General features: G+C 26.2%; 2 protein-coding genes across 2 annotated transcripts in view; both read left to right on the top strand.

Annotated features, from left to right (window-relative positions):
• Nucleotides 1-5,090: 5,090 nt before the first annotated feature.
• On the top strand, nt 5,091-7,204 carry LOC126906663 (venom protease-like). The gene is made up of 7 exons (XM_050687369.1): nt 5,091-5,358; nt 5,559-5,789; nt 5,857-6,011; nt 6,148-6,257; nt 6,319-6,581; nt 6,648-6,814; nt 6,895-7,204. The coding sequence occupies exons 1-7, from the start codon at nt 5,265-5,267 to the stop codon at nt 7,063-7,065; spliced, it is 1,191 nt and encodes a 396-aa protein (XP_050543326.1). The 5' UTR covers nt 5,091-5,264; the 3' UTR covers nt 7,066-7,204.
• A 3,923-nt stretch (nt 7,205-11,127) lies between these two features.
• The window catches only part of LOC126906664 (uncharacterized), a 10,276-nt gene continuing 6,198 nt past the window's right edge, over nt 11,128-15,205 (top strand). Inside the window, exon 1 of the mRNA XM_050687370.1 lies at nt 11,128-11,274. Within this exon, the coding sequence (XP_050543327.1) occupies nt 11,202-11,274 (73 nt within the window). The 5' untranslated portion in view covers nt 11,128-11,201. The remainder of the gene's footprint in view (nt 11,275-15,205) is intronic.

Here is a 15,205-nt window from a genome sequence, read left to right as displayed (position 1 = left end):
ACTTATAATAATAATAGATTAACTCTTTTAAATCAAAACCTTAAATTAAATCATTTAAACGGCAAAGAAAAGTCGTTTATTAATAATTTATACAATCAATTTAATGATATATTAATTTTATCCGATGATAAATTATCTTATACTAATCAAATTGTACATAAAATAATTACTCCTAATGCTCATCCAATTAATATAAAACAATTGATACCCTATGTGTCATAACGAGGAAGTTGATAAACAATTAAAAAATCTTTTAAAACAAGGTAGCATTGAAAAGTCAAATAGTCTATGGAACTCGTCTAGAATTCTAAATTTTATAAAGGAATATATATATATTATGTTTTGTCTGTTAATAAATATTTTTTTGATTTGTTTTATACTCTTTTTTTGTTATTTTCATAAAAATTATAAATTAATTGTTCAAAAAAAGAGTTATATGAAAGATTAAATAATCTGAATTATTTTTACCATGTCAGAAATATTTATTAACGATATTTTTTAAAAAGGCACTAGTATAGAATTTACTCAATACCTACAAAAAAGAATGAACCAATAAGTTAATACTTATTTGAGTCATTATGCTATCTTAACTATATGCTATGTTAAGTGGAAAAAATGATACATAATAAATGTATTCGTAAAAAATTATAAAGTTATATTTATGAATAAAATGAAATTACACCTTTCAGAAAAGCTAGATACAAAAATAGTGCTTATTATTTAAAAAAAAAATGTATAAACATGCAAAATCATGTTTGAGTATCGTATTACTGGCTTGTTAAATTAATTAGATTAGAAACATAATTTTAAGTAAAAATTAAATTAAAAGCAAAGTATCAGATATCTTATTTTAACAAATTTTAAAATTTTATATTTTTCATAATTTCAGAATGTTTAGAATTTATAATACATGATTTCAAAATAGGTTATTTTATGTATTTATGTTATTTAAAATATGTTACATGTTTATATGTATGAAAACACTATAAATTATTTATTCTATGTATTATTGTTTTGTATTAACATATATCAGTTTGCTGTGTATCCTATTGTGACTCAAATGTGTTATGTATTAAAATTTTTGAAATAATATTTTAGATATTATTTCTCTTTAAGGGCGATGGTGTCGTGAACCCATAATTATTTTGTAAATTTTAGTTTTAAGCAATTTATATGCAACATTATAATTACTATAAAGTATTATAGTATTAATATTTTAATGATTATTTAATGAAAAATGTAAATATAAAAGGAGCCTTGACCATCTTCTCAGTGGTCAGTGTTCTATCAGTGAATGTTATATTATAATTAGTTATTACTTTGACTCTTCCTGACAACACTTATCCGCGTTGTCAAATTGGACTTCGAACACCCAGTTTACCACTTATTATTTGGCATCCCTGAAAAATTTGGTTTCAATTGATTACCGCATACGTAGGTAAATTTAATATTACTATTCTAAAATAAATGAAATATTTGAAGCGGACTTAATAAAAAGAAAGCCATTTATGCACATCTAATAGTCCATAATAATAATATATTTTATTATTGTGGACTATTAGATGTGATTATTATATATCTTAATATAGTAATACAAATACAAAATAAGTATAATATAAAAGCTTTGTGATATTGGGGCACAGCTCACATTATGATTTTTATCATAAAGATTTTTCAACTCATCCTAATTACAAAGTTATTTATCTGCACTGCTTTCTGTTTAAAATAATTTATAAAAATATTTAGAGACCAACAGTTTAGTCTTGTACTGTAATACCACATTTTATATCAAAGTTCTGTTAAGGATTCTTAGTATAGTATTAAAATAAAAAATTAAATAATATTTCAATGAAAAATAATTACAAAGAGTTAAAATCATAAATAACCTTACATTATGTCATAAAATGCAATTAACGTGCATAACAATAACAGTTTAATTATGTGCATCATACATTCATTTAATAATTATTAAAGATTTAAAATACCACGTATATTTTAACCAATAGAAGCACTCAAAATTTACGCTATCTATCAGCATAATCGCCTGCGTCCAGCACATCGTTTCCCTGCGTCCATTCATGATAAAAATTGGACTGCCAAAATTGTGTACGGCGTGGTCTATCTATGTGTATTTAATCTATGGTAATACTAAGAAGTCAAATGACCTTCAATACAATATTATTTATATAATAATATCATAACTCGTTGATATAATTTTATACTCATTTATTAAGGGTTGTCCACTTTTAAGTTAAGTAATATAAAAATATGTAACTCAATCTAGAAGGTTTTACGTCACATTATAATTTATAATATTATTATATAGAATTTAAAAAAAAATCAATACATTTTTCAATATCCTGACAGGACATGCAATAAACGAGATCGCACAATTTCACACGAAATCTAGATTATTGCTCATCATAAAAATATTCTAAACAAATAAAGATACTATACCAAGCGCTCCTTGCAAAGTGTTGTGAAGGACACTCTTTTAAATTAAGTATTTTTTTATTATAGTATTAAATTGTATTACTGTATCCCATGATTTACTATAAACTTTTCAAGAACCATCTAGGCCCTGCTCTGTCACCAACCATTAGGCTCCACTGTCCGACTGTTTTTCTTCTCGTGTTTACACTAAGTGTTAAACTTAGCTCTTTTAGTTTTTTTTTTTTTACAGTTTATCTTTAGGCAGTACTCCAACTCTTAACTTATGATTTAGTGTCTCACTATTAATATTAATTTATAACTTAGCTTAGAATATTTGTACTTATGTAACTTTTAATTATTTATTTTAAATTTATAATCTTTTATTAACCACTTACATTGAAGAAGTAACTCATGTATCCTCTATACATTGTAGATCATTATCTTATATTAAAGGATAACAGGTAAGGGTAGTTTTCACACACTAACTACAATAATTAAGTAATAATCAGAAAAATGTATTGATACATCATTAACTATTTATTTTTTTTCAATTAATCATTATTCTATCTTTTTCTTGGTTATTGAAAATATGACGTAAAAAGATGATAACTCTAGATATACATACAGGTATAGAACTCAATATTCATTTGGAGAAGGAAGAACAATCATTCACACATTTACCAACTTATTTCTACCACAAAAGTGTCATGGTAAAGAAAAAGGTCTTTAACTATTATATAAATTTTCCGACTGTTGCTATCTTTAATCAATAATTATAGATATAAAATATACCTATTTTTTGAATATTCAAATGTATTTTTAAAATATCAGAATATCTTTAAGTGTAGCACCCCATTATTTGCGTTTATAATTTATGTGGAGTTTAGTTTAATCAATAATAATAATTATTATTATTATTATTATTATTATTATTATTATTACTATTGATTAATAAATTGATTGTGAAATATTAATATTTCAACTATTTTTTTGAAACATCATCATAGTCTCCACAAGTATAAAAATAAATATTGAAGGAAGAAAAGGTAGAGGAAGACCAAAAAAGAGATGGAGGAATGTTATTGAATGTGATATGAGGACGGCTAATGTAAGCGTAGATGATGTAGATGATCGTCTCAAGTGGAAATTTAGGATAAGGGTGGCCGACCCTAAGTAGCTAGATTCAATGCGAGGAAAAAGAAGAAGTCCCCACAAGTCTGAGTTTCTGATTACGTTTATTCAAAATTTTATTAATGTGGAATGCTTAAGTATAGTTGGGTTTTTCAATTATACTTGGGGAATCTATCCATAAGTAAAATACGAGATAGATTTTTAGATTGATAATTTCATATTTAGATATTGTACCGCTCGATGTACTCAATTCTGTCGCCCCCAATGACCTTTTTATTTTGCTCATCAAAATAATTTTTCTCTGTTATTTGTTATTTAAATGAGCAAAAGAAAAAGTCTTCAACTAAATTATATTACTTCAAATTTTAGTTTTGCCCGGGACACATGCGTCCACTACCCCTAGTAGTGGTCCTGTCCATTTGGCGCAATCTGTTGTATCCAATGTATATTTAGTTTCTTGCAAATTTAATAGAAAATCATCTTAAAATATGGATATTTTATCTAAATAATTGATCCGTATTGTGATTTATTTTAAATAATTATAAAAAATGAATAATAATTACCTTACTCCAATGCTTTCTTTTCACAATCGATCTATTATTTTAGAAAACCAAAAAAGTAGTATGAAAACTGTCGTGAACGTGTCAACTACATATTTTTAAATATACATTGAAATAGAATTTTTTATTATTTTAATATACTTAAACTATATAGTTTAAGTAATGATTTTTTGTCTGCTAGTATTATGTTTTGATACAGTTTGCTATATTTTAAATAAATACTTATGTCAAATTACTTACTAAAGTTACAAATTTTGGTGTAATAAGAAAAGTTTTTTTATTTAATTCATGTTTAATAACGTTTCATACATGTTTTATAATATGCACGTTTTATAACGTACGTATTATTTGGAAATTATACAATAATAAAACCATTTATTTAAATTAATATAACTATTGGTGGTTTTATAGGGTAATTAGAAAAATATTTCATTCATAAGTCTTCAATTTCCAGAGCAGTTGATCCTTTGGATCTGATTTCTGAAACCCAGTAAATTGTAAACGCAAATCTTTCTGAAAATTTACCTTCATAAATTATGACTAAATAATCATTTTTTTTTTTGTTTATAATTTTTTCATAAAAACGGAATTTTTCTATTTGTTTTAATATTTTTATCAACAACTACGTCTGAATTTTGTTTAATTAATAATTATTTTTCACATCGTTATATTTCTAATTATAAATCATAATCACAAGTCTAAAAGAAATAAATAATTTCTTTGTTCATAATTAGTAAATCTGATTTCAGATACTAAATTAAATATTATTAATGAAATTTTAACTATATTACATTTCAATGAGTAATTTTAGTTAGTAACTTAATATTTTAAGATCAATTTAAATATACAACCTTGATGAAATTACAGGTAACAAAAAGTTATAAGCCGCAGTTATCATTAGAACAAGGAAACTATAGTGATCACTAGATAGTGGGGGTACTTTAATAAATGTGTATTCCTTAATTTTTTAAATTCTTGTTTATTAATGAATGTAGTGGTATTGAATTCTACAGTATTAATTATGAACGTTAATCTGTATGTTACGTGTGTTCAGGAATGTCTTGTAATCTATAGTAGCATATAAACCATTTTCGAATACTGTACTTCCAATCATCGAGTGACTAATATTTGTAATAAACAATGTCGAAATCAATAATACTTTTTATAATTCTAGTGTTAAATTTTTTTTATTCATCTACTTTAGGACAAGATTCTTCACTTAATTTGAACGCAGGTAATAACTTAGTGTATTAAATTTAGAATACTTACATATTTTAATTAATTATTTCTTACCCAATTTCTTCTTCTTTTAAAATCATATCTAAACTATTCATTTTTTTTTAACAATAACACAAAATATGTGGTATATTTAATAATTTATTTTTGCATTTATGTATATTTTTAAGTGTTTTAAATTTCAATTGTTATATTCAGGCGAGATATGTCTAAAAGGGGAAAATGGAGAGGCTTCCAATTCGTACTGTAAACGTTTAGATAATTGTCCTGAGGGTAGACAACAAATCAGACAACATATTATTCCAAAATTATGTTCATTTGATAGATCACATCCAGTAATTTGTTGTCCACCACAGAGCTATGAAGCAAAACCAACGGAAAATCCTTTTAATAATCAGTCTAATGTACAAACATATTCTGCTACTGAGAGTGAATATATAGTTAAAAAAGTATTCATAATTGTGTACATATAACTGTATAATAATTAATGTTTTAGTGTGTCATCAATATTCAGAATTGATCTATTCATATGTAAAAAAACCAACTTTAAAACCATCAAGTAATAATTACATTAAAGTACTTAATTGTCGTGAAGTAACAAAATTAATTGTTGGCGGTACTAAAGCTGACGGTAAAGAATTCCCACATATGGTAATAATTACAACATAAATATAAATTAATAATGTTTCTTATTAATTGAATTACTTTATTATTTTATTTTATTGAAATAATTTACTTTTATTTAAATTTTTTATAATAAAGTTAAGGATGTCTAATAATTCTACAGGCTCTAGTAGGCTATGGTGATAAAATTGAACAAGTCAGGTGGGCTTGCGGAGGTTCATTAATTAGTAATATTTGGGTTTTGTCTGCTGCTCATTGTGAAAAAATTAGCAAGTATGTAGTTTTCCCTGACAAATGATTTATTTTAAATAATAAAATTTATTGTAATTTATAGGCAATTGTTTGCCCATTGGATACGTCTAGGAGATTTAGATATTGAAGATAATAATGATGATGCCAAACCTAGCAATTATGAAATAATTCAACGTATTATTCATCCCAACTATCAACCTCCTTCTCTCTATAATGATATAGCTTTATTCAAGTTAGATAGAATTGTTGAATTTTCAGCTTATGTGAGACCTATTTGCTTAAATATTGATCAAAATCTTAAGCCTCAAAAAGCAGTAGCTTCTGGCTGGGGCCAAATACAAAGTGGTTTGTATATTTTAAAAATTATCTTTAATTGTTATTTAAAAAATAATTCATGTATAATAATTATAGGGGGACCGTCCAGTTCTCATTTGTTAAAAGTAGTATTAGATAGTATACCAATAAATCAATGCAATATTAGTTATTCCTCTAGTGTTGGAAGACAACTAGCATTTGGAATATTAAATGAAAGTCAAATTTGTGCTGGCCATGCTGAAGGTGGAAAAGATACTTGTGGAGTAAGCTCTTTTACAATAATTGCTAATTAACATTAAATTAAGTGTAATAATGTATTATTAAAATATTCTATTAAATTTAGGGTGATTCTGGAGGGCCTATTCAAATTAAAAACACTAACTATTCATGTATGTACACTCAAATAGGAATAACATCATTTGGAAAATTATGTGGTGAAAAAGATGCACCTGGGGTTTATACTAAAGTTTCTAAATATATATCGTGGATAGAAAAGAATGTTTGGCCAAAATAGTAATACATTTCAGGAACACTAAGTAAATACTACAAGAGAATAATTAATTGTTAAACAAATTTTTGTTTATTGACCATTGCATTAAATGCACTTTGTATTTCTTTTATATTTTTTATAAATAAATATTCATGTTTTTAAAGCCTTTTACCATATTAAATGTTTTAAACAACATTTATCATGATTTATGCAGATTATTATTATAGTAGTAATTTTTGACCCTAAGTAGCTTAGTTAATAATTGTCTATCAAATAACACTATAGTAAAAAAAATTTTTTTTTTCTTACATGTTTTATTAAAGTATTGCTGATGGTACTACTAGAGCAATATTTATTAACATTTTTGGGTTTAAAAACTTAATTATTTTTTTTTATGAAAATTTAGAAGTGTGTAAGAAAATTATTGAAAAAAGACGCTAATTAATTTTAAATGTCGCTAAGTATTTTGAAATCAAAATACAAGGCTTGTCAATTTGTATACTTTCTTTCTTTTTCCTCGCCTTAATCCCAACTACTTGGGGTCGACTATCCTTATCCTAAACTTCCACTTGACACCATCTACCCTCACATCAGCTGTCTTCATATGGAATTCAATAACATCCCTCCATTTCTACTGGCCTTTCTCTACCTCTTTTTCCTTCAACATTCATTTCTATGACTGTTTTTACTTTACTTAACTTTCGACTCCTCTCTTCTTATAACATAGACAAACCATTTGAATCTATTTTCTTTCATCTTATCCATGATTAATGCTACACCTATACTCCTTATATGTTTGTTCCTTATCCTATCTTCTTTAATTACTCCACTCATCGATTTAAGAACTTGCCACCTTACCTATCACGTCCTCGCTTATTGTCACTGATCTCTACTCTCTTATTAACACTTTATCGTCAGCGAACAACATGCACAACGGCACCTCCTTGTATTTCTCTGCTGATTTTATCTATTACTATTAAAAACAAGTAAAAGGGCCTAATGCCCTTACTTATTTTCTCTTCTTGCCTTTATAAAAAAAAATATATTTTTAATTTGTTTATATTTATTGTTACTTCAAGTTAGAAATTTAATGCTTCCATATGATAGGATAAGAAACCATGTATAGTTACTCATTATACAATTATGTACAATATTATACACTTACATTTTTGTTTTAACAAATAAAAAGTATTTTAACAATAATTATTCATGGAAAAAAAATACAGTTAAAATAACTATAAAAACGGTTAATAAAGTAAAAACTGCAATTGAAACAGAATAATCAAATATTTGATTTACTCAATCATTTATTTAGTTATTCTAACTGTTTTTGTTAGATTTGTCACTGTATTAAGCGTACATTTTTTTCTGTGTTGAAACCAAAACATCTTACTATGTTTTAAATGAAATACACCGATGATATTGCATACTCATAATATTAAATATTATTTATACAATAATATAAAATCTGCTTAGGGGTGTTAATGTTATCACAGGGAGTGCTAAGTAGCCAAACCACATCGTTATTTGCTCCTATGAATAAAAAATTAGGCATATTTCTCCTAAAGTTTACTGCCGGTATGTTTACGTAAATCTTATATTTCTCCTCTTAGAGATTAAAAAGACGATTAAAAAAAAATGTATTGCTAGGTTAGATATTGATGTAATTTTCATGCAAAATTCAGTTTTTAACTCCATTCTCAGAGTCAAATAATCTTAGAAGCTTCACTTCACCATTTTACGTATGTATGCGATAATTTAAAAAATTCATAAACACATTATACATATACAACATACGAGTTACGTATATGTATATGTATAATATCGAGGGTCTAGAATTAAAGAAGTGTACCAACCAAAATTTACATATACTGATAGTATGTGTTTAGCGTTGATAATGGTAATATTGTTTTAGAAATACGTACCCACGATTATTTAATAATTTTCAAGGCTTTTTTAATTAAATATTTTCAGTATAATTTTAATATTAAATGATGTTGGCTTTAAGTGATTAATTTTTATTATATGATATAGTTGATGTTTAAAACGAAAATAAAATATTCAATTTCTAAAACACAAAGAGAGTGAAAACAAATATCATTATTCAACTAGATATTTTATCTATAGAAACTGGCAAACAAAAAATAATTTTTTGGTAAAAGTTTCAGAAAATTGCTAAAAATAAAAGTTGATAAGCAAAAAAAAAAGCTTAAAAATTGACTAAACATCGCTAAAAATTTCAAAAATATTAAATGTCGGGGAGCCTCCTAAAATACACCTGGATTCAACAATGCCTAATTTTATAAAATATATATACGCCCTATCTTTATTAGGAATACTTTCCGACATCCCAAAAATTAATACATGCTGCTTATATTAATACATGTTAGGTACATGCCAAACAATTAAAAACTGTATAAATGCAATAGATTAAGAAAACGTAAAAATTACTATGCAGTTTAATGTTATTCTAACATAAAATGTATAAAAATGTAACAATATTTTTCTAACTTTATTTCTTAAAATAATAGTAAAAATGCTCGTATTTATTGAACTATATTTTATATCTTGTGAAATTTTTTTATTATGGCTTTGTTAGTCTATACCTCTTCTATAAAAATAAAAGTTTTATGTTTTTTTTAAGAGCCAATCGAATTATTACTTACAAATCCCAAATCAAATTAATTTTATTTTAATAAATGACAATGTTTAGTTCATAAATTTAAATGGTAGATTTATAAAAGTAAAAATAATTTTTTATAATAATTTAACTAGAATTTGATTCGTATTTAGCATAATAAGAAGATGCATATAGGATAGTAACGCTTTTAAAATAATACAGCTGAATAAAGTTTTTTGTATTCGTGTGTATTAGAAATAAAATAATCAACGTATTGTCTTTATGTAAATATAATTTAGTATATGTATGATAATAATAAATTTAGCGATATTCATAATAATTTGAAATTCAAAGTGTGTTCATTAGCAATTTAGTAAACACTCCCTTTCAAAATATAGTTGTTGAATATTGTTGTTTTTATGGTCATATAATTATATAACCCACTATACTACTATCACGTATCACAAAAAAATTCAAAACTAACATTTATTTATAATAAGTTTAAAAAAATTTCATATCAAAAATGGTATTTTTCTTGTTTTTAAACCCCAGTGATATAGGCAAAATGACTTTTTATTCATAACCAGCGTACAAGATATACAATAGTTTTTCTAATCGTACAATTTTAAATGTCTAATTACTTAAGTTTAAATATTGTTTAATTACAATAATGACAATATATTTTACTAACGGTACACGTTGTTAAGTGTAGCGTTTCGGTATGATACTTATACATAGATGTTGCATATCCGAAGGCGAAATAAGCGTGAAAACAATGAAGCCGCAAACAGAAAAAAATCAATTATGTGAGTTTGAGAGTTGGAAAACTGAAATGAAACAAAGTAGATAATTTAAGATACACGACTTAATTTAACATGGCGAGTAATTTTTCAAAGTTAACCTTTTTTGTAACAATCATATGTATTGCGTCAAACCAAAAATCATACTCTGTCGTTTTATGCATAAATTGTATGTGTCGACGGCAGTCAAATGACTTGTAGGAGGATGAAGTCTAAGATTCGGTTATGCAAAAATTCAATCTAGGAACTAATCAATAAGCAGACCACCCAGCAGTGACAAACTTAACATTTTAACGATGCTTGACAGAAACGTTTCGTCAGTCAAACACAGTCGGTTGCCAACAAACTTTTTATGGTCGCCCGGCGTTCGACACTACGAATTTATGTATTTCCATAGACCGGTATACCACTGCTGTCAGGTTTTTATTGATCAACAGTTCAGCGTGGCAGCTTCCACCGCACATGGCGTGGTGCGTGTGTACGTTTTACTTATTAACTGTTGAGTCGTATTTTCTTCGGCTGTTTGTGTACACGACGAGCTTGTATGTGTGATGGCACAAGGGATTCGAAAGGGCGGACGTGGCGCACCCCGGCGGTTTCGTGCCATGTCGTGAGACTATTTGAGTACAGCAGTCACGCCATGACCCACCGGCGAGCACGCTGGGTCAGTCAGTAACGTAGCTATCGACTCTGCCAAAGACTTTGGGACCAAGTGTGTCACGTAGCCGACTGATTATGAAATGCTCTCAGCAAACGGGATCACGTCGTTTTTTGTCGCACTCATTTGCACGTTGTCGTGCATAGCCGACGCTAGTAAGTCAACTGATGAATTTTTTTCATGCTTATAAATGACATCTTGTCGAATTATGATTCCTTATTCAATTTTTGTACGTTTTAGAAAAAAAATTCATATTATTTATATACATATTTTTTAATTGCCGTAAATAATACATTTAAATGTAAAATAAGTACTTCCTCCGATATCAATTTATATGAAATACCCGAAGTTTATTAAATAATTATGACAATTTGCCTTTATAATATTAATTAAACTATTTAAATTCAACTTCATAGTAGTGATGTTATAGCGCCCATTTATAATGAATAAAACAACCTAGATTAATTATTGTTTAAGTATACAGATACACAGATATGATATCATGTCATAACGCTCTTGGTAAAAGAAATTGTATTATTCATTTAATCATTAATTGTTATGTAAGAAAGATAACGTATAATATATAAAGCTTTTTAAATGATTAAAAATCGTTATAACCCAAGTATAATTTTAGATAGAGTAAACAAATTATCAAAGTTAAGTTATACTTTTGTTCTGTACCTTTATGAAAATAATAAAATGACAAATGTATTATTTAAAAACGTATAAAAAATTAAGTATTTTTTATGGTTATTTTATCTTTTATTTTAATAAAACGAGACTATAATTCAATGACAATTTTAGTACCTTTGTTTTTTTTTACTAAATAAAACAATATAAAAACACAATAGGAAAAAATAAAAATTATTCAAATTAAAAATCAATAGCAAACCATCGTTTTTGTATGTTTTACAGTGTATTTTACACTTTCATACGTAATCGCTTATAAACATCGAAATTTTGATCATTTATATGACCTTTAAATTGTTCGGAAAGCTCAAACAACTAATTCAAATTTCATCATAAATTTAAAGACTTCCCTTGCAGCACAATGACTATTAGAATACTAATAGGTTAATAATAGATTAATTGTATTTGTTATCCAAATAGTTTGTAACGAAATAAAAAACGTACGACTCATTTGTTTATTAAATTAGTTCAGAAATAACATTATGATGATTTCTTGATTATTAAATATAATACAGTAAGTCAAAACTTGAGTTTTCCCTAAAGTAACATGAATGTTTTTGATTTTTCTCATTTATTTGAATTGACGTTTTGACATATTCATTAAAAATAAAGATAATTTGAAAATAATTATAAACATATCATTAACAGAGGAACAATAAACACTTTCATTTAATAGCGTTATTCACCATTGACCAAAAAACGATGACAATAATCATTATTGGAAAATAACTTTTTAGAAAAATGAAGTATCGACAATATTAATCAAAAGCTCCCAATGAGTTTTCTACAATTAAATCTTTTTACAAAAATGATAAAACTCAAATTTCTTATCCAGAAAAAAAACCTATAATGACTACTTGTCGAAAGCCATATCGTTACTTATTACAATCAGTAAAAATAATGTATACATTTTTTTACAAAAAATCGTTTATTTTTCAGCTTTAAATAATTAATAATTATTCAAATTAATAATAATTTAAATAATTATTGGATTAATGATTTTTATGTATAACTTTAATAATAAAAATAAAAGAATTAATTTAGTCTATCTTCAAAACGGTACTTAAAAGTTAACAAAGTTTTAGAAAATTAAATAATAAATATTAATTTTTTTAGTTGAAACAGATCATCATATCAAACCTAATTCGACAATAAATAGTTTAAAAATAATAGAAATTAATTATTTTAATTGTCTATTTGGAGAATGTGGGCTAAGTAATTTTTTTTTTAATAAAGTGGATTTTTTTTTAATTTTTGTGTGTAATATCTTTAACAAGATACTAGTTGTAATCATTTGACGTATTTATGAAAAAAATTGGTCAAATGAGAGCTGAGAAAAATTAATGGTAGACAAATAATAAAAAACCACATAGCCATATTATTTTAATATGAATTCGAAATTCCTTCTCGCGAGGGTAGACTGCAGTCCATCACTGTAGTCTTTGATTTTCATTGAAGTAATTCAATTTATTTGAGATAAAAATTAAACGAATTTTGAACTTTTTTTCACCTCAAAAAGAATTTAGAACAAAATGCAAAAGAAAAACATTTCGACGTGTGTCAGCCGAACCTCAAATCACGTTCACGAAAGACATACGTGTTACCGACGCGACAACCATGCGTCACATGTGTCGGTAGATAAAAAGGACCATTAGGGCTAGTTCAAAATTTCAAAGTTATATTTTCTCGATTTCAAAGAAGCAAAAAAATTAAAATAAGTTTAACTTTATATTCAATTTAAGTTAAAATTAATAAAACGGTCCCATTCACCCTTTTCTTAATACACCAATACAGATTACACTAATTTCTTATAAACACTTTGACACGGGCCCACGTCGCTTCTTGACACACGGAACCCCGCGACCCGTGCCACCTTTATCAGCCTTCGTCCAACTATGTGTATATGGTTATTTGACTGACTAACACCGCGTGCCATACGCTACGGTGCAAAGTTCAGCAAGTACCGCACGTCCGTCGACGACCCACCGCAAATGTACGTTGAGTCAGTCATCTTCGTGACACCAATATACGCGTAGGTCTTCCAGAATACTGAAAAGGATTGAACCGTTACTTCGGCAACTCATTTGGTGTTTTTAGTTTAAGTATTTTGTGCATACTCCGCTTGTTTCTTGTGTTATTTAAAATCAATAAACGGCTCTACTGATTTTCTAATAATAAAAATCGGTGTCTACTTCATTGGAACACAGACCATACTAGTCTCCTAACAACTTTCAAATAAGTTTTGTACGACACAATTAATAAATACACTTTATCAAAAATTTTTAATTTTCAAATTTTTGTACTAAAATTGTTTTTCTTTAACTTAGAAGTCCGTTTTTACCACACGACAAGTTCAGAGTTCAAATGTTTTTTTTCAAATTCGAGTATATTATACAGGGTGGCCCACCACTCACTGACAACTTAAATAACTTTTGATCCAGTTAATATTTTTAGTTGATTTTTTTTTTAAATAATAGTTATACGTTAGGTCTATAGCTATATCTCAATAATTAATTTTTTTACATTTTATTAAAAATATTAATTATTTTAAAATTTTAAATAAAATGTAAAAAAAAAATCTAAGATAGCTATTTTGTAGAGTAGAATTTAAGAAAAATTTTAGTAAAAAAATATCTTATTAATATTCAGTAGTAAATATTCTGTAGCGTTTTGAAGTTTGTGAAAATTTGAATTTTCATGTATTATTTTACGGTATTAAACATTGAAATACGTATTGAGAAAAGGACAGAAGAAAACGATATCTTTTCAATATACTTTTGAATGAGAGTGATAAGTAATAATTGCCTTATCTAATTTCTTATCATGGTATTAATGCCATGTTTGTAATGTATACACACTATCATAATATGTATACACAGTAATCATGAAAAGATAGCGTTTTCTTCTGTCTTCTTTAATTTAAGATATATATAAAGTGTCAGACTTTCTGGAACATTTTCAGAAGTCAAGTTGAAAAAATTAATTTTTTGTGAAAAAGTTGTCTTTTTAAATCCCCCCCAGTGGGTAGATAAAGGGTCAGATTTGTAAAAAAAATATATGCCAATTAAAAGGTAATGATATCATGCATCTATATAAAAAAAAATTATATTGATTTGGTTAATTTTAAAAAAGTTATAGAATTTTAAGTAAAAAAAATTGAAAAAATTGAAAAAATTAGCGATTTTTAAATTTGTANAAAAAATTGAAAAAATTAGCGATTTTTAAATTTGTAATTTTTTTGGAGGTTTCCCCCATTTACAGGGAACGAGGGAAATTTTTTCAATTTTTAGGGTAATATCTTCGACTAGATACGATTTGTGATCTTTTGACATATCGTTGAAAGAAATCCGTTCGGTGAGAGCTGAGAAAAAGTGGTAACAGACACAAAAAAAAAAA

The sequence above is a fragment of the Daktulosphaira vitifoliae genome, unplaced genomic scaffold (genome assembly GCF_025091365.1).
Source record: "Daktulosphaira vitifoliae isolate Bord-2020 unplaced genomic scaffold, ASM2509136v1 Scaffold_5, whole genome shotgun sequence".
Lineage (NCBI taxonomy): Eukaryota > Metazoa > Arthropoda > Insecta > Hemiptera > Phylloxeridae > Daktulosphaira > Daktulosphaira vitifoliae.
This window is presented reverse-complemented; position numbering and strand designations above follow the sequence as displayed.

Bases quoted from the DNA above. Each gene is read 5' to 3' on its own strand.
- LOC126906663 (XM_050687369.1), top strand. From the start codon at position 5,265: ATGTCGAAATCAATAATACTTTTTATAATTCTAGTGTTAAATTTTTTT. The intron at 5,359-5,558 runs GTAATAACTTAG...TGTTATATTCAG, and splicing joins TTCACTTAATTTGAACGCAG to GCGAGATATGTCTAAAAGGG. The intron at 5,790-5,856 runs GTGAATATATAG...TTAATGTTTTAG, and splicing joins AACATATTCTGCTACTGAGA to TGTGTCATCAATATTCAGAA.